This window comes from Oryzias latipes, chromosome 5, assembly GCF_053564925.1.
Source record: "Oryzias latipes strain Hd-rR chromosome 5, Olatipes_Hd-rR_3.1".
NCBI classification, from domain to species: domain Eukaryota; kingdom Metazoa; phylum Chordata; class Actinopteri; order Beloniformes; family Adrianichthyidae; genus Oryzias; species Oryzias latipes.
Genome location: NC_136241.1, coordinates 31464451 through 31484108, shown reverse-complemented (window position 1 = coordinate 31484108; position 19658 = coordinate 31464451). Strand labels below are relative to the sequence as shown.

General features: G+C 39.8%; 2 protein-coding genes across 5 annotated transcripts; one reads left to right on the top strand and one right to left on the bottom strand.

Annotated features, from left to right (window-relative positions):
• Positions 1 to 1327: 1327 nt before the first annotated feature.
• Positions 1328 to 7380, bottom strand: LOC101170266 (uncharacterized). Of its 4 annotated transcripts, none has more exons than XM_011475539.4 (3): positions 7131 to 7373; positions 5230 to 5266; positions 1328 to 4695 (listed from the first exon to the last, which is right to left on the bottom strand). In XM_011475539.4, the coding sequence occupies exon 3, from the start codon at positions 4682 to 4684 to the stop codon at positions 3776 to 3778; it is 909 nt and encodes a 302-aa protein (XP_011473841.1). In that variant the 5' UTR covers positions 4685 to 4695; positions 5230 to 5266; positions 7131 to 7373; the 3' UTR covers positions 1328 to 3775. The 4 variants fall into 4 exon arrangements, with proteins under 4 accessions (XP_011473841.1, XP_078803851.1, XP_004069322.1 ...); XM_078947725.1 differs by lacking the exon at positions 7131 to 7373 and adding an exon at positions 6945 to 7102; XM_004069274.5 differs by lacking the exon at positions 5230 to 5266 and having other exon boundaries at positions 7131 to 7380.
• Positions 7381 to 8580: 1200 nt separating this feature from the next.
• On the top strand, positions 8581 to 16686 carry ccdc3b (coiled-coil domain containing 3b). The gene is made up of 3 exons (XM_004069160.5): positions 8581 to 9205; positions 10752 to 10926; positions 15713 to 16686. Exons 1-3 carry the CDS (start codon positions 8847 to 8849, stop codon positions 15998 to 16000), a joined length of 822 nt encoding a protein of 273 aa, XP_004069208.1. The 5' UTR covers positions 8581 to 8846; the 3' UTR covers positions 16001 to 16686.
• Positions 16687 to 19658: the final 2972 nt, after the last annotated feature.

Below are 19658 nucleotides of genomic sequence, written 5' to 3'. Positions count from 1 at the left end.
ATAAATTCTTAGAAGGGTTTTCATATATGTCCTCCATAATGACAAAAATACCACAGGAACACGGTAAAAACTGAATTTTTATTGGAGTGGGTCTGTAACCCTTGTGCTATCCTAGGCACTTTAACGTTGGGAGTTGGGTCATCTAGACCCACTAGACAGTGTGTTGAACCTTTTTTCTTCAATGATTTGTGATCTTCACTGGTGTCCATGGATTACATGAAATCTTTCCACCTTTATCCACCTTTGTCATGGTAGGGAGAACACGTCAATGTAAGGGTGGGGTCATCTAAGATAGCATAAGGGTTTTATAAAAGATAGCGCAGATATGGTGCAGAGGTGGAGCGGTTGACCTCTGACGATCCTCGGTTTGGTTCCTGCCATGTGTCGAAGTGTCCTTTGGCAAAAAACAGAATTCCATATTGCTTCTGGTGGTTGAGGTTGGAAGACAGCAGAACCGCCATCATTGTGTGAATATGTGTGTGCATGGATTAATGGGACAAACTGTAAAGCACTTTGGACCATAAAGCAAGTTTAGGCCATTTATCATTATAACCATTGTGCTATCTTAGATGACCCCACCCTTACATTGACGTGTTCTCCCTACCATGGCAAAGGTGGATAACCCTTGTGCTATCTTAGATAATTATTAGGGTTAAATAACAGCACATTTGTACTTTTCATTTCTTTAGGAGCTGTAAGGGTGCACTTACCTTCTATTTCTTGACTTACTTTAAAAATGTTATATATAGTGATACATATTCTTATTTATATTAATTGACACCCCTTTACACATTGCAGAATTAGTGGATTCAATCCTTAAACTTTCATTAAGTTGCACGTATATATTTAGTTCCGTGAATGCTGTTTATTTTAACCCTTGTGCTATCCTAGGCACTTTAACATTGGGAGTTGGGTCATCTAGACCCACTAGACAGTGTGTTGAACCTTTTTTCTTCAATGATTTGTGAACTTCACTGGTGTCCATGGATTACATGAAATCTTTCCACCTTTATCCACCTTTGTCATGTAAGAGTGGGGTCATCTAAGATAGCCCAAGGGTTATGCTTTTGTGAAACAAAAAACACAAGGATGATTCAGAAAATGGTTTTAGCTCAAGCTCATTTGCATGTTTGGTTGTCAGAAAGAAAACAGGGAAATGGAAAGAGCCCCACCAAGTGGTATATATGTGTTACTGCACTTTATTGTAAAAGTCCTGCAGCGGTTTTGCATCGTGCAGAAAAGAAGGTAAACTAAAATAAATGACCGTGAATTATTCTGTATTTGATCTCTGTTATAAATGCTGCACACTGACAAAGAGAGACATTAATATGCTCAATTGCTACTTTATTAAAAATACATTTGAATACGTCAGGATGTTAGGCTGTACAGTAAAACACGAGTGATGGAAAGACGTGAAGGTGTCCGCTTTGGTCAGGATGCTGAAAACTTGCAGAGAACCGACTGTGACGGATACAACGCACATCATGGTTCAGTCAGTTTGTGTGAACTAAATGTTACTATCACACTTAGTTCTACACTAAACGGACTCGTTTGAAAAGCCACAAACCCAGAGTTGAAGTGTTTCTGAAATCCAAACATGTTTCTGAACGCAGCCTTCATCCTGAGTGGAGAAACCAGGTTCTGTTACAGGATCATGAAGAGCACGTGTTTTCCTCAGTCAATGTGTTTTTTTTATCAAAGACACAAATACGTACAAGCAAAAACACAGAATGGTGTAGTTAATACTGTTCGGCCCTTTTTAGTGCATGAGGTTCTGAACAAAAAGTGGGTCAGGAGGACAAACAGCAGCATCCAAAATATTTCACAAAGACCTTCAAAAAGTCTCCCGTGGAATTTGTGCATAACAACAAACACTGATGATGTGGCGTGGCGGTGGCTTTGCGACAAAGTCCAGCTTTCTGTTTGGTCTTGATCAACCTTTGCTTTTTCCAAGTACTGTTCCTCCAACAAGAGTATTTTCACTGAACGTTTAAAATAATAAATCAATAATACTGATTTACTTTTTAAATGAACGCTGCAGAAACAAACATGGATGCCAGCAGAAACGAGTCTGTTGATCCGAATAAAAAGTACCTTTTTTCCTTAACCCTTGTGCTATCCTAGGCACTTTACCATTGGGAGTTGGGTCATCTAGACCCACTAGACAGTGCTCTGAAGCTTTTTTCCTCAATGATTTGTGATCTTCACTGGTGTCCATGGATTACATGAAATCTTTCCACTTTTATCCACCTTTGTCATGGTAGGGAGAACACATCAATGGCAGGGTGGGGTCATAAGATAGCACAATGGTTAATGTTTCATAACTTATCATACCAAAGTACATGTAACCCTTGTGCTATCTTAAATGACCCCACCCTTACTCACTCCCAGCGTTAAAGTGCCTAGGATAGCACAAGGGTGACATGGCCCTATTGGTGGGGTCCAATGTTTGAAACAAACTAAAAGAGTAATTAACTTCAATAAGTTTGGTTTTCTCATAAACAGGTCTGTGGACCTGCAGCAGAGAACCTGTATTTCTGTTTTCTTGAGTTATTTTATGGTTTTCTGATCAAAAGATTTATTTTGAATTTACATCCAAATGTTTATATAAAACTGTTTGTCCTTAATACTGAATAAGAAGTCATCTGGTTAGAGTGAACCTGAATCAGAACAGTTCTCCAGGCATCATTTGGTGTGTTTGTGTTAGTTTCACAGCTTTAATCGTAATAAGAAGCATCTAAATGTCAGGATGTACACAAACACGTATATTTCCTTAGACAATGCACGAGGTTTTGAGCTTCATTAAGATCCAGGTGGACATCAGAACATTTGTTCTTCGTTTAGACCAACGTCTCACTTCGTAATGCAGCGTTCAGATTCATTCTGAAGGTTTCGGGCTAAAACTGAATCAGTTCTTGAAATTTAACTTAGAGCTGGGCGAGATGGACAAAAAAAAAAAAAGAAAATCTGATTTTTTTCACACCAAATTTTTTTTTTCTTTCTCTCTTAACTTTCTTTAACAAAAATATATTTAACAAAAACTTATATTTTAACATCTCCTTTGGGAGTTAAGACCCAAATTCAAAGTTTGACTCCATACAGGCCGTAAAAGTGCCGGTGAAACAGCGCTGCAGGCGTTTGTGAGCTGCTGTTCGCTTGAGCGTCGCGTAGAGAGAAACGCTTATCGCATTCGACATTGTGCTTCTGCTTCAGGTGTTAAATCAAAACCCTCTTTTGCTTCCAACAACCTTCAAACTGATTTTGCAGCGTTCTGTTTGATGGTCCACGTCTGAAGTCACTAAACAGAACCAGTTCCATAGAACCGCTGGACTGACCTTACTGCCAACAACAACATGCTTAAAGAGCAGAGAGGAAAACAAAATCCAGATTTTCCACACAAAAAAACTCTTCTTAAACAGCAAATTTAAATGTATCAATAAAACTGATTTATCGCCCAGCCCAACCGCTACCAAGGTTTTTTGTTTTTTTATCAAATGCAGACAGTGTGTTTTGTTAAAACAATGCTACCGAATTGAGAAAATGAGCCTAAAACCTGACAGTGTGATGTGCTGAACGTCCTCACATTTGTTTCAAGGCGAGTGTGGAAGACCGCAGAAACAGCTACATTAATAAAGCCCTGTGTCAGGGATTTAACACTCCATACAAAAGTGACGTACTAAAGTGGCTATAACAAATTCTATTGAAGCACTGAAATTGTCAAAAAAGTTCCCGTCATTTGCAGAATTCCTTTATCTGAACAGGAAGGAAAGTCTCGTCATTGTCCTGAGAAATAAGTTCCCTCTCGACTGTGGGTCTGAAGATGCCGTTTGATTTTGTCGGAGCGGCTGAAGCACTTGCCGCACACGGGACAGCTGTAGGGCTTCTCGCCGGTGTGGATCCTCATGTGGACCTTCAAGTGAGCCATCTGAGTGAAGCCTTTTCCACAAATCTGACAGCGGAAAGGTTTTTCTCCGGTGTGGCTCCGCTGGTGCTCCTGCAGCCTGCCGGAGGAGCTGCAGCATTTCCCGCAAACGCCGCAGCGGTAGGGCTTTTCCCGAGTGTGCACCTGCACGTGCACGTGCAAATGCCCGACGTGGCTGAATGCCTCACCGCACACTTTACAACAGAAAGATGACATGTGACCCTGCAGGGGGGATTTCTGATGGGGGCAGTCCACAGCATTGGCCCCTTGGCTACGCATGAGAGGGGCTTGTCCTCTGCTAGCTCCATTAACAGCCCCTTTAGCACCAACCATCTGTCCTCCGTTCTCCACCCCGATGATGTCAATGTTGTTCTCGTTCGAGCAGTTTGGATTGACAGGTGCGAGGGGCTGAGCGCCACCGCTGGAGGAACTGGAGCCTCTGTGGCCGCATCCGCTCTCCGCCTTCACGTGCCTCGAAGGGCCTCTGGATCCAGCATCTCTTTCTCTGTTCTCTACTCCTTGGTTCTGAGGAAGGCTGGACGCGTGGGGCCCCTCCCGGGGGTAGTCATTAGCGACGCGTGCTGGAGTGAACATATTATCAGGCGTGCTGCAGGAGCCGTGGTTCCGAAGCTGATCGTTGCCCTGGTTGCCGCGCAGATCCCTCTTGTCCTTGATCTGCAGAGGGATGCGCTCTTCGTGGCCCATGCTGGGACTCCACTCGCGACGTGGATGCTCACCGTCTTCCTCTTCTAACAGCGACATGGACGGCCGGTCTGGGAAGACAGAAGCAGGAAGACCATCAACGCCAGCATATGATCAGGATGCAGCTCAAACGGCAACTTTTATTACAAATCTTTTCTTAGAAAGATACTATCATGATCAATCCAAGTTCAAACCCCAATGGGAATAACAGAAAACGTTAACTAACTAAGGTAAGCTTTAACGAAATATCTTACATTTGTCTAATGTTGTTTGTGGGTCATTCTCAATGGACAAAATGTGTCTCTAAAACTGTCCAACAGTGCACTGCTTCTCTTCTATGAAATCTCTGAAAACTAAACTAAAATATTCTCTTTCATAGTCTAGCCCAAAATTATTTATACCCTCTGTTTAAATGGGTCATTTTTTGTGCAGAATTTTACAAAAGTTGAGGTTTGGTTTGAAAATTATGTCTGTAGGACTTTGTCTTATGACGTTCCCAGAGACGCCTTTGCCATTAACAATCATGGAGAAACTTGCCAGTTGAATAAAAATGACGTTAAGTCTAAATTTGCCATGAGTGTGAGTAATTTGGTGATTAACTTCACCTTTAAAGCAGCAGAGAGAACCGTGAAAACAGGAGATCTGGTGGTGATACAAAAAAAAAAAAAAGATCCTCAGGAAACTAGCTAAGGAAAATCCACAAAGAGTTCAAGATTCAGCTGAACTTGAAGAATTCTGAATGAAACAACCTGAATGAAAAAATGTGGAAATGCTATCATTAACATTAATAGTGGGATAATGTTGATTTAACAAACTAAGAAAATCTGAAGTGACAAAAACCCATTTTTTAGCTCTTCAAGACTACAGCTGATCATTTATATTCTGTTATCAAAGCACAATGATGAATGAAAACTTCAATCATCGTAACCCTTGTGCTATCCTAGGCACTTTAACGTTGGGAGTTGGGTCATCTAGACCCACTAGACAGTGCTCTGAACCTTTTTTCTTCAATGATTTGTGATCTTCACTGGTGTCCATGGATTACATGAAATCTTTCCACCTTTGTCATGGTAGGGATAACACGTCAATGTGAGGGTGGGTCATCTAAGATGGCACAAGGGTTAAATGATAAAACAGTTGTAAATATCCAGAGTAAATAAAAATAAAAGTTGTCAAAAATAAAAACTAACGTACCTAGGTGAACTATGAACATTTATGTTTTTTTCCATCAGCATCTTATTTTTTTATAATAAATAAATGAATAAAAGCTAATGCGTACTCTCTAGATCCCGAAATTAACATTGTTTTTGTAAATGTATTTATATTGTATTTATATTTACTAGTTGTACCATTTTTGTATTACCTTGACATAATATTAAAAAATGCAAAATATTTAGAGTTAAGTTTACATTACCGGTCACCTCTTTTAGTGTCATTTTGTTTGTTTACCTCATTTGTTTATTCAAAACACTATTGAGAAAAAAAGATAATAATATGTAACATTTAAATAAAACAACTTATACAAAAAGGGAATAAGAAAAAAAACAGAATGATTTGCCTCTTTTATTCCTTCACAATTACAACAAAATCTGAATGGGTATTTGAATAATTCAAATAATATACCAAAAAATTGGATGAAAAAGATACTACTACTTGAATGTGTATGGATATGCATGTTGTTAGGCTTTCTTATTGTATTTTGTTTTGATTGCTTGAAATAAACCACTTCCAATTTCCAAATGAACAAAAATCATAGAATCATAAGACTTGACAACAACATAGATACATGTTAATATGTATCAATATATTTAAAGTTGTTCTGTTCAATTTTTTTTTCTTTTAAATTGTAATTGTAATACGTGAAATAACCTTTGACCCTGCTTCCCTCATGGGTGTAGAAGTAATAAACATCAGTTTAAAGGGCCCCTTCCTTGCGATGGTATATTACTGCCCCAATAGTAACATCTATAGTAACAGTTCGGGATCCTTTTCAGGCTTTTCCAAACAACTGAAGGAGCTGTAACTGGATCTTAACTAAAATAATGAACCCATTTACAAAGCTAATCCCTTTTCTCCAAACTTACAGGCTTTAAAGAGCTGGTGGAAAACATGATTAATTTCTGGTAGCAGTTTATGCTAGCATGAGTTCTGCAACAATAAATCCTTAAAAATGTAAAGTGTAAGCTTTAGCATGCACGCAAATGTGAATTTTATCCGGGAAAAGCGGATCGCCTCTGCAGAAATGGTATATTTTCAGGTTAGCAAGCTGCCGGGCTAACGAACAAAGGTAGATGCTACATGCTAGCATCATGCTACATACTAGCATCATGCTAGCCGCTCCGCAGCAGCGCAGTTCGGCTCACGAGCCTGACAGTTGATTCGGCGGGACCGCCCTCTGCTCCTAATGATGATTAACGAGTCACTGTTGACGTGCAAGCCGGCGACGTCATCGAATAAACTTTTAATGCAACTCCTGCACAGGAGCCGAGCGGCACCGTTAGCTAACCTGGCCATATCTCAATGCCAGCGTCTCGCAGCCTCCGTCTGAGATGGTCGTTCTCCCGCTCCCGGATCGCTATCTCCTCCTGATACTCCAGAATCGTGTCCTCCACAGACTTATAAATCTCCTGTGCAGCCAGCATGAGACGTTCAGTCAAGAAGACGTTAAGAAACTGTAATTTAGTCATCTTTTGAGGGCTGCACGAGCTCTTGTTTTCATCCAAAATGGACCAAAAAAAAAAAAAAAAAGGTACGAGACCTTGTCACGTGACCTGGATTTGTTTCCTCCTCAGCCGCTGAAGGTGCGCCCCACCAAAGTGTTGATCATGTTTAAACTAATTTAACACCTACATATATCATAATAGAGTTTAAAAGGTCTAATTTATTTAAAACTTAAACTTTCACTTTGCAAAGCGTTCAAACTCCCATATTCTGTTGGGGTATTTTCAGTGCTTTAAAGACCCATTCCAATGAAAATCATGTTTTTTTAACATGCTCTTGCGGCATTTTTCTGATAATGGAGGGCATATATGTATCATTAGAAAAGACCACTGGAAACGCTTTTTCAACAGATGATTGGAGTGAGACTTTAATCATATTTGCACATATTGCTTTATTTCCTTTTATTCTTATCCTTTCTCAAATGTTTTTTATGTTACTGAGCCATATGACATTAAAAATAGTAAATAAATTAAAATATTCCCTCAAATAAAGAATTTGTGGCTACAAATTAGTATTTTGTGCACACAAATTAGTTTTCTGTTTCATAGCAAAATACTAGCATTTTATTTGAATTTTATCTACAGAAATTAGCCTTCTGTGGCCACAGTTTACTCGCATCCTATGCACACAATAAGTATTTTGTGGCCAAACAAATCAATACTTTAGTATCTTTAACACCCGCAACAAAATAGCCAACTAATTTTTGCACACCAAACGCCAACTTGTAGTATTCTGTGGCCACAAATGAATTTGTAACCACAAAAAACTAATGTGTGCACACAAATGCTGATACAGTTTTTCTCTGTCACTTCGATGTTTTTTACACGACAGTATTAAAGTTTGCAGCACTGCTAAGGCCTTTCTCACAACAGTGCAAACTTGCAAGAGTGAGTCACTCTCTCAAAATGGAAAGTCAGTCACACAAAAGCAAGTCCTTTAATCAAGATGGATCATCTGATGTCCAAAAGCAAGTTTTTATGTCAGTGAAAGCGTCAGTGTTGTCAAAATGACAGGTTCTGACTCCAGCATCTTTGAACAACCGAGTCGAAACGTTTGAACAGGTCACTGTCGTTAAGCTGAAGCTGAACACTAGATGGCGCCAGTGATGTCTTTGTAAAGTTAGAGGACTAACTGACTGTTGTTTTTGTTTACTTAAATAACGCAATAAAACAACAATATTCATGCAAAGGAAACTGCTTTAATTTAGATATTATTTTGATTTTTTCTTTTTTTTCAGGGGATTCTGCTCGATCCACTACACTAGTGGCTACTGAAAAAGCAGCAGGACTGCGGGACGCGCTGCCCGTGGGTGCTTTGTTCTGTGGAACCATCCAACAAAAAAAGGTCCACTTGGAGAACAAATGCTGTAAAAGGGAACGTAGGTGTGGCGGGTTTGCTGTCCTTTTTTATTTTTCAATTCTACATCTTTTTTTTGTTTTCATCCATCACCACCACCAAGCGTGCGTTTTGACGCAGGACGTGTCCCCTCCGTCCCATCATCATGTGGATCATTTTGGTGTTTCTTGTCAGCTCCGTCTCCCCCGGGGACAGCTGGGGGTGTCAGCTCCCCCACGACTGGAGACCCCAGACGGAAGCGTGCCGCGCGGAGCTGGCGGAGATCATCGTTTTTGCCAAAGTGCTGGCTCTGCACAAAGAGTCTTACAGCGTTTACAACTACCTGCCGTGGCAGCACGACACCGACCTGCTCTTCTCCGCCGAGATCGAGCTCCTGTGCGACCAGGCGTGGGGCAGCATGCTGGAGGTCCCCGCCGGCTCCAGGTTCAATGTCAGCGGCCTGGGATACCTGCCGTGCGTCTCCTACAGCGTCACCAGCAACAACAACTACTACTTCTTTCTCAGGTGACGGCAAATTTGATCATCAGGTCATTCATAAAATAAACTGATAAGGTGTGGCTTCACACCTGGATAGCTGTTGTTTATGACGGAAGCCTCATTTTAAGCTTGAGCTTAAATTTATTTGTAGTCTTTAAAATGTAAAATTATTTATTGACAGCTTATTGCAGTTAGTCTTCTTTGCAGTTTTTTTTCATTTGGCAAATTTCTCTGTTTACATCTTTTTTCATGTTACTTTTTAGCAAACTTCCTTCAAGAAAACGTGTATTAGTTTTCAGATCTATCTATAGAGTTCTCATATCCTTTCTCTAAAGGTTCACTCTAATGAAAATGGTGTTTTTTAACATGTTCATGTGGCATTTTTCTGATGACAGAGGACACACATAAAGAAAATTAGGCTTGAAATTGCATTTCTTAGTATTTCTGTATTCAAATAGTTGTGATTCTCCATTCTTATGCATCCACTTGCAGACATATAGATCCTTGAACGTCTTTGTTTTCCTCGTCTGAGCTTTAATCTGGATCAAAACTACAGCTGGAATTGCTCCCATATTTCTCACTATTTTTGTTTTTATCAGTAATGTTAGTTTGGGTGTCTGAGGTGCTGTAAGATAGCGGGAGAGAGTATAGGAACCTTTTTTTATAAATGGTGAGGGGAAGGGGGACGGAGAGGTGAATTTCCAGAGGTGAATTTCCAATGAACCCCTGCCGTTCTGCAGAAACTATGTCCTAGAAAACGACACAGATTTTTTAAAATTTAGGTCAAAAATGGCAACATTACAATTAAGAGACCACTGGGAACGCTTTATAAATAGACCAGAAAAGGATCAGAGTGGGACTCTAAGCTGGAACTGCCATTTTTTCCTCTTGAATTTGACCCAACAACAGCAGAGCATCCTCTAATTTGAATAAGTGAGAAAAGACTCCCACATGTTGCAGGTTTTACAGGCATCTCATGTGGGATTCCTAAAGATAAAACAGATGTGTCAGCTTTTCAAAACAGTGTTTTTGTGGCTGCTCAGCAACATCGACTCCCAAAAGCTCCATTAACTGTTTAAAACAGAACATTTCTCATGGCAGTCACACAAAAAAAGTTTGGTTTCTGATCCAAAACATCTCCCCTGACCAAAATAGTTCCTCCGCTCAATCATGTAGGTCACCAAGCCAGAATGGAGAAAACTGTTCCAAGGATCACCATCAGGTTCCACAGTTTGAGACAAATGGATCATTATTACAAGACATTAAAAGATTTTAACCAATCTGGAAGACAGAGTCAGAGTCATCAACAGCATAAACAAATATGCTGTTTAAGAAATTATTTCTGGGAATAAATGTGTATTCACTGCAGTATTTAAAACAAATCTTTTCAAGATGGCTGAGAAAATGTAGGATAATTAAGACAAAATTATGTGCATTTAAAAACCATGTGATGCAATGTGTCAAACATATCTTTCTTTGTGTGTTTCTGGGTAGAATAGTTATTAATTTTATCCTTCAGACTCCTGATTTGGCTTGTGAGTCTGTATCAACAAAATCACTTTCTGTCTCACAGGATGGATGAAAACTACAACATGATTCCTCATGGAGTGAACTTCCAGGATGCCATTTTCCCCGATACGGCAGAGAACCACCGCATGTTTGCCAGCCTCTTCCAGTTTTCTAACTGCACTCCGGGAACTCAAGTCCACAGTTTTACCCCAGAGTGGGAGGCCCAGGAGGACAGCCGGGTAGGTCGAGATCTACAAACGCAGAGCTGGTCTCAAAATGCAAAACACTTGATTGTAAACCATAATTTGGTTGCAGCCACTTCTACGGGTGATATTTAAAGTTTCTAGATTTGCAACCAATTCTTTCAACATCAAACAAAGCATTTCATCTAAATTTGAAACAACCAAGAAGATAGAGATCTACTTTGAGTAAATAAGCACCGTTAGTATTGTTACGTCTTTGTTCTCCACTTTAAATACATGATTAAGTGAAACACTGCAGACATTAATTGCTCGCAACATTTGCTTGTGAAAGTGACTCTGTTTGTAAGGATGCAGTTTTCCCACAGGATTCTAAATGATTCTTGGATGATCTTTCATCTACTGGATGGCTGGTCATTTAGGGTTAGCCTGGAAAAGTCCGTTGGTCCGGACCGAGTCCTGAACCTTGAATTTTGTCTGTATTGAGACTGCCTTGAAGCCGAATGTTCCGAACCACGTGACTAAGGATCTCTTCAGTCGCTGGCCAGGATTTACGAGGGTGGGGCCAAAGCAGCGAGAGAAAGAATAATGGAAGTCCTGCGCTTTGCAATCCTTGTCGGGATAGTTCACTTATTCAAACTTTATATTTCACTGACCAATTTTGAACTTGTGTTTTAACACATCAGGCGTCATTATTTGCTACTTTGCATGCTGCAGGGCGGTTACTGAGGGGACAGTGGCTATGAAAGTACGCTGATATGTGTTTATAACATATTGTTGGAAAAACAGTGCGAGAATCAATGTGCATCACGTTAAAAGTTGCTCTAGTGAGCCTGCGTTCATCCAACCACATTTCAATGAGTTTCTGTGCCTTATTGTCATGGTTGCTACATTCCTAATCTGTTTACATCCCATAATGCCCTGCTACAGTGGGCGTTTTGGTCCAGTTGTGGTTCACTCAGAGCACTTAGCCTATTGAGACTGAGGAAACTCAGAGCGAGGTTCAATTGAAAACTAAACAAAACCACGTCGAAAGATGGGTCAGAGAACGGTTCCTGGTCCCAGACCAGGGTCCGCTTGGGTGTATTCAGACTGACAATTTATTCTGGATTATTCAGTTCAATTTTATTTGTATAGCCCAAATTCACAACAACGATGGGAGCTGGTTTAGCTCGTGCTGGTTTGCGGCGCCTTCCGTCCGTGCAACCAGGGTTCGACTCCGGGCTGCTCCCTGTTCCCTTCTCTACCTCTGTGCCGGTTCCAAGCCCGGTTTGAGAAGGTTGCGTCAGGAAGGGCATCCGGCGTAAAACATTGCCAAGTTTACCATGCGACTTGTTCGCTGTGGCGACCCCTGATGGGAAAAGCCGAAAGAGGAAGAAGCCCAAATTCACAACAACAGTCGTCTCGATGGGCTTCTTATCAGTAATTGAAAAATTTAAACATAAATTATCATAAATAAATAGAATTCAATAGATTATGGGGGGAAACCAACTCTGGTTAACTTCAAGCGAACAAAGGGAAAATCCGAATACGTCCCCTACCTTTCTGGATTCTTTTAACACGAAGGGCATTTGGAGCTGTAGTGGTGTTCGAGCTTGTTTTTTTAACCCTTGTGCTATCCTAGGCACTTTAACGTTGGGAGTTGGGTCATCTAGACCCACTAGACAGTGCTCTGAAGCTTTTTTCTTCAATGATTTGTGATCCTCACTGGTGTCCATGGATTACATGAAATCTTTCCACCTTTATCCACCTTTGTCATGGTAGGAATAACACGTCAAAGTAAGGGTGGGGTCATCTAAGATAGCACAAGGGTTAAGGGGATAGCCGTTTTGAGTTGGGGCTGGGTATCCCTCCGCCAGGAGGGTGATCCGCGTCACGCTGGACAGCCAAAGAGAAACACATTTCTTGACGTGGGTCTGTTCTGAAGCACAGAAGTTTACATTTAAATGTAAGTAGTGACTTTTTGTTTTGTTTTAGCTTTTTAAAGTTATAAAACTAATGTTGTTATGTATTTTCCGTGCACTGGCAGCTACGCGCCAACATAGCTCACCGATGACTCCTGACGTCATTGAGAGGTCCAAATTTGAAGACACTATTTTTCTCTGTCTCTGCGTTTGGAGAGCTAAATGTGGGGGTAAGGGGAAGAGTTCAGATTCGGCCCAAATGTGTCTGAAGAATACACCCTAAATCTATGATAACCTTCACGTCACAAGGTGTTAAACCCAAATCAGGCTCTGCACAAATGTACTCTTCCTCTTAACGTTTTAAAGTTTTAGTTTTTTATGTGGGATGAGAGTTGGCACTTCAAGAATGCCTCACTGCTGCAGGTGCTTCCATAAATATGCATCATGTGTCCCACTGCTGGTTGTGGAGCCGCACTGGGGCTTGTTAAAACCTGGGTGATCGGATTCCACAGATAAGGGCATTTACCTGACAATCAGGGTCTCTGCAGCAGAACAGCATTCTGGGAAATGAAGCATTTACTGTTGGTGGGGGGTTGGAACTCAATGAAATCGGATGCAGCAGGAACAGTTTTCTTTTGCAGTGAGGCGACCTGAGGTCATGGCTGCATCAAGACCATTCCAACACCTTTGCTTCTTATCCTCAAGGCATTTCAAAACTAATTTGAAGGGGTTAAATGTCATTTGGAAGCTGAACCAAATCCCCTTTTTCAGCCTGAATGTTCACCAGTTTTTTTCCACAACCGTCAATCATACATTTACCCAAAAAAATATGTCTACTCTGTACATGTGTGTCTGCATCCTGATGATCTCCAACATAAACTGCATAATCTAATGAAGCATCGGGGTAGCTGCTAATCTGGAGAAAACAGATTAAACTGATTTTTGTTTTATCTGCATCTTTGTTACCTACAATTGACCTAATTGTATTTTTATTTTCACACGTTAAATTCTTCCTGTGCACCATTTTTAAAGCTTCAAAATAAGAGTCACAATTACTCTGTGTGCAGAAAGTAAAGAATGTGATCATTTTTACTTTTGTACATCACGCAATTTGTGTTTCTTTTTATTCACAGAGCTTTTTAAATTGCAGATGATTTTTTTTTCATATTTTAAAATCATCATAATCAACTTTATCTAGGAAGTGCTTTAACACAATTAAAACTGAACAAAGCTCTGTACATCGAAGGCTAAACAAAATAAAAACAATTTTATTAAATGAGTGAATTAAAAAAACTGCTTCCACAGTCCTGCAGCCATGATTTGAACATGTGTTGTGCATCAGGCTCCTCAAACATTTAAAAAATGCAGCTTAGAAATGTTGACAAATTTTTTGTTGCGTCTTGTTGCAGCCGCTGTGGCCATCTTGGCATACCTCTGACGGCCGGTCTTTTGTGTGTTTCATGTCAAAGTCATGTATAGCACATTTATGTTGCTTATTACATTTTTAAGCTTGACAAAACTCTTTTCTTTGTTCAGTTCTTAAACTTCAATCTTTCCCCCTAAAGTCTTAAACTTCCACAGAAGTCCTGCAGGCTTTTAACTGTGCGCACATGGCAAGACTCCACAGCTAATGTTACAATAAGTAATATGGTACCAGTGATGTGGGTTGGCACACACATTTTTAACATTTCCTCCAAACCCACAGTGGTTGTTATCTGATGGCAGAGAATTTACATGAGTTTCCCCGCTGGTCCATGTGGAAGCGGTAGAGGCTGCTGAGGAAATCCAAGCTGAAGCACAAAGGCAAACAGTCATGCACATCTGGAGCTTATTTCATTTCACCCAGGAAAGGTTCGGGCCTTTTGCTTATCTGTCACTAATTCTCTAGTGTTTGGTTTTATCTTACAGCATTACTTCAAAACAAGTCGTCTCTTCTTCCATTTTCCTTCACGTTAGTCTCGGATACAACAACGCTGTTTGATTGTCCAAGACCTTTGTGGAAATCCTCCAACATCCCTGTTAAATCTGAAACATTTCATTCTTGTTTTTCTATTTATTTTTTTAAAATAAAATGGTTTAACGTCTGATTTGTAGACACAGTAGAAAATCCTGGATGACTTCCCAGCTGTTGACATTGGTTCTTTGCCTGCTGCCTTCTCCTTTTCCACTTATCCAAAGGACTCCAGTATCAAAAAGGCCAGATTGTTCAGACCCTCCATCATAAATAAATACATTAGATGTCACATCAGTGTTTTATTTGGAACATCGCAGGCTAAAGCCTTACATTTGGATTTTAGCTTTTTGAGCATTTAGCCCTGAGGGGTGAAGGGTTTATTACTTTATTCCCAAAAATCTCATCGTATTGGTTTAGCAGCATTTGTTGATAAAGTAAGAGCCTTAATCAAAACAAAGTAAAATGTTTACATTTTTAATCCTCTATTAGTTTTTTTTTGTATGTAAAGAAAAACTTGAAGCAACATGTTATTCTAATACAACAAAGCAAAAGGGCTTCATGCCTCAACACTGTTTCAGGTTTGAATGTTGTTTGCTCTAAATTCTCTGCGGTTACATGCACAAAATATCTTGATCGGATCAATGGTCGGATTAAAATTCAACCGTGTACATGGGATCAGAAATTAGAACAAACGTTCACATGGTCACACTTTCGGTCGGAATGAATCATTTGGGCATATGCAGTAGTGTAATGAGGAAATGAGTCCCGCTGTAAACAAAGTGAGCTGCCATATACATTTATGCAGCAGCTCTGTAATATACGAGATGATCTTCTAAATGTGCTTTTATTACTGTTCTGAATATATCTTTAAATCAGTTTAGAACATTCAGCCACTCTTAATTCTTCTCTGTTGTTGTAAATAGTTTTATTGTAAAATCTGGAATTGTGTTGTTTTTCTTCGCTGCAGCTGCTGTGCTCCACAGTGCAGAAGGCTCTGTTTGAGGAAGAGGAGCGGGTGAGGACTCTGTCCCAGAAAGTGCGTACCTTGGAGAAAGCCAACGGGCATCTGAGGGAGAAGGTGAAGACTCTGAAACGTCTGCTGCGCCAGGCCCAACGAGACACAGGCAAGGAGCATCAGACTGCGAGCCTAAAGCAGCTCTACGAGCCAAGGAGCCCACACAGCCACCCTGATCAGGACACCACCCGAGAACAAAAGAAAACTCCTCTGAAGAAGGTCCTCAAGCTAAAAACCTAAGGTTTTCCTCTCTGTTATAGCAGAAATAAGGGAGCAAAATTCAACAAAAATGATCAAAACAGAAGATTTAACCACAATTTCAATGTTTTCTATATTTAAAAAAAAAGTTTGGAAAACTTGGTCTTTTCTCTTTGAGTGCTGGACACCATTCATCAAATGTGTATGACCCTCTCGACTCTATGTGACAACCACTACATGCATTTTGTGCATATTGCATGGATAAAAATTGGACATACCTGAATATATGTGAAAAAAGTGAGAAAAGTTGCGGTCTTTATGTGAAATCTTCACCAATGAATGAACCACATTAAAATCACGAAAGACGTATAAATTATAAACCTCTCAAAGCAGAACATGAACCGTGCGTGATTATTGCACTGTTTAATTCATTAGTGATTTGTGCATCAAGTAAGTAATTTTAACCTGATGTGCGCCTTATATGCAATATAAAAGTTATACATCGGTGGGACATGCGTGAAAAGTCTGTTAGACATGCATGGAACGTTCATGGACAGCCACATTCACGCACAATTGCGTAAGATATTTGTAATAATTGCGCATAAACTGCGTAAAATACGCATGATCTGCATCATTCTTAATAAACCAAAATGCTCAAAATGTGTGTAGTGGCTGTGTGACATGGCTTTAAAATAAAATTCTCCTAATTAACTTTTATTTTGATATCATTTTGGAGTAACGTGTCCTCTTTTCAACTCTCACAAACCGAACTTTCTTCAATGAATGCAAACCACATCAAATGTCTTTAGCAACACAACTTTTAAAATCTTTGAACACAAGAATCTAGAGTAGCAAAGTCTAAATGGTTTTTGATGGAGAGCTTGAAGTGCCAGACTGTTTCACTTTTTTAAGGTTTAAAGGTTAAAGGAAAAGGGGAGAGGAGTGCTGAGCTAAAGACGTCAGAACGATCAACAGAGACACAAAGATCCACAAAAAAATACACACAGAGGTCCCACTCTGACACAGAAATAAGCAAAGTGAATGTGGCCGCGGCCCTAACATGCTGATTCAGAGGATATTCTCTGGTGGAACTTTTACATACCCCTGAGTTTGTTTCTATCTCAACTTTACAAGCTGACATGGAAGTGTGAGAGAAGATGTTAACATTGCATTTGCATACAGCTTTAAACCTTGTGCTATCTTAGATGACTCCACCCTTGCATTGATGTGTTCTCCCTATCATGACAAAGGTGGATAAAGGTGGAAAGATTTCATGTAATCTATGGACACCAGTGAAGTTCACAAATCATTGAAGAAAAAAGGTTCAGCGCACTGTCTAGTGGGTCTAGATGACCCAACTCCCAACATTAAAATACCTAGGAAAGCACAAGGGTTACACACAACATACGTTGTTCTTCAAGTGACAGCACAGCCTGTTTAGACATAAAGGTGTTAAAAAGAAGAAGGCTTTGTAAAATGGACTGATTAATCGTCGAAAGAGTACTTCCAGGTCTTTTTCATGCACAAACTGTTATAAGTTGCTGCGATAATCTTTTTAATTTGTCCTTTTTAATAGATTTTTACATTAGGAACACTAAAAAAAAGTCACAAATTTTTACTTAAACTTTCTTTTATCATATTTTTATCCTTCAGTTTAATTTTTTTCCCTGTTAAAATATCATTTTTTGTGATGTGTACCTCTTTAAATTTTCATTGTATGTTGATTATTCGATTGAACACAAGGTGCTGAGCATCTTGCTAAGCTGTCAAGATAGAAAACTGGCTAATTTTGTAGATGACATATATCATACATTGCTTTTGTTTATTGATTTGTTGTCATACTGAACAAATCATTGATCATCTATCAGCTCTGCGATAATTGCGTCATGAATAAAGTCATTTTTACATCCAGATGTCTGTAATCATTACTAATGATTTCATGCCTTCATAGTATATTTGTTATAAATCTAAAAAGCTGCTTCCTGTTGGACATCAGATGATGACGTTATTGCCTCATAAATCTAACAGAACATCTACACTACTGACTAAAGGGAAGCAGCTGTGATCTGTAATATTTGGAGTGTTTCAGATTGATCATTGCAAGGTTATTTTTTAAGCTTTTCTGTGTTCAAACCAGTTTATAAAATAGTTTTATGTGAGGATTTGAATCAGCTTTGTTTCCTGAGACTCCTGCCATCAACAGGCCAGGAGAGTTCATGCTCCAACATCTGCAGCACTGATGTTTTCATAGAAATGTCTTCAGAATCAGTTCCAGTTCATTGGCAGAATTTAATGACCAATGAAAGAGCGATGATGCAAACGTTTGATGAACTCCAGTCAAGGTTTTACACCTCAATTGTAATGTTTTTTGGCCACTTGATTCGAGTCAGACGTGATACATATTTCTTGGCACACATGCTCTGCTGAGTGTGATCCACTGCTGATAAATCAGAGGTTTCAGAAGAAACCGGCTACATGTCAGGAGCAACATCAATCCTAAAAATACTTCTAGCCCAACGCTGACCTCCAGAGCTGCAGCTCAGTTTAGCTGTTGAGTTCTTTCAGAAAGAAAACAAAACTGTTTCAGAAGTAAATCCGTTTTGGCAGATGAGATTTCCAAAGTCCTTTAGAGGGTGATGGACAAAATGTGTTCCATATGGTGCTGTTTCGCCAAAAAAAGAAAGAGTGACAGGCAGGAGAAAGAGGAATGAAGCACTTTAAACAATTTCAACAGGAACAACTCTTTCCCAAGGTTCCTTTCCAATAAAGGGGAACGCGACTTTTACAAGGTCTGCAGCTCATGTGTTGATGTCGAGGAACACATGGAAGCAAACGCAGTTCAGCACCTCTCGTTCTTTTTGTTGGCTCTTTTCTTCTCCCAGTGAAACCTTCGCATCGGGCAGCTTCGCCTGCAGCCAACTGTCAGGGATGTCATGGAGCCGGACCAAAAATGATATACACACACGTCTTTCTCAACATAAACCCGCCGTGCACAGAAAATCTGCAAAACAGATGTCAAACGGTGTTTCTGCACGGAGGTGGTCCCTTCCAGGGGAACTAGCTATCTGTGGACCCCCTTTGTTTATCTTGCTGTGTGTTGTGTTGTCAGATGCTGTTAGTTTCTATGGCTGGGCCTTTATTTTATGCGTGTTTATGTCTTTTTGCCCCACCACAATGTAAAGGTCACGCTCTGCCCCCGTACTTTAACTGTCATTGCATCATGGGAGAAAAATCCACCAGAGGCTCCTGATATTCTGAGCCCACGTTGGCTGTTTTGTTGCTGTATAATTTACTTGTGTCACTAAAGCAGCTATTCGAAGAAAAGCAATCTTGTGTCACACTTGCAATGAAATCCTTTTTTTGTTGCTTTTTATTTCAACTTTTTAGAATAGTTGTTTAGTAAAGTGGAACCACAAGCTTTATTGTACAGGGGTTTTGTGCAAAATGATCTATTTTTTTCGACAATTGGGTGCATTTCACTTTAAATCAAGAACATTTTGAACTGCATCTTTCATTATTCCATGAAACTGTAACACAAATTGAGGACATTTGTTCCTATCAGTTTAATTTGTTGTGCCCGCAGTTTATCCGAGTCAAACATATATTTAAATGAAATATAATTAAGCCTGACTCAAGTCGAGTTAGATGTTTTAAATCTGTCCTTTTCATAGATGGGACTTTTATTGTTCATCTCTGACTA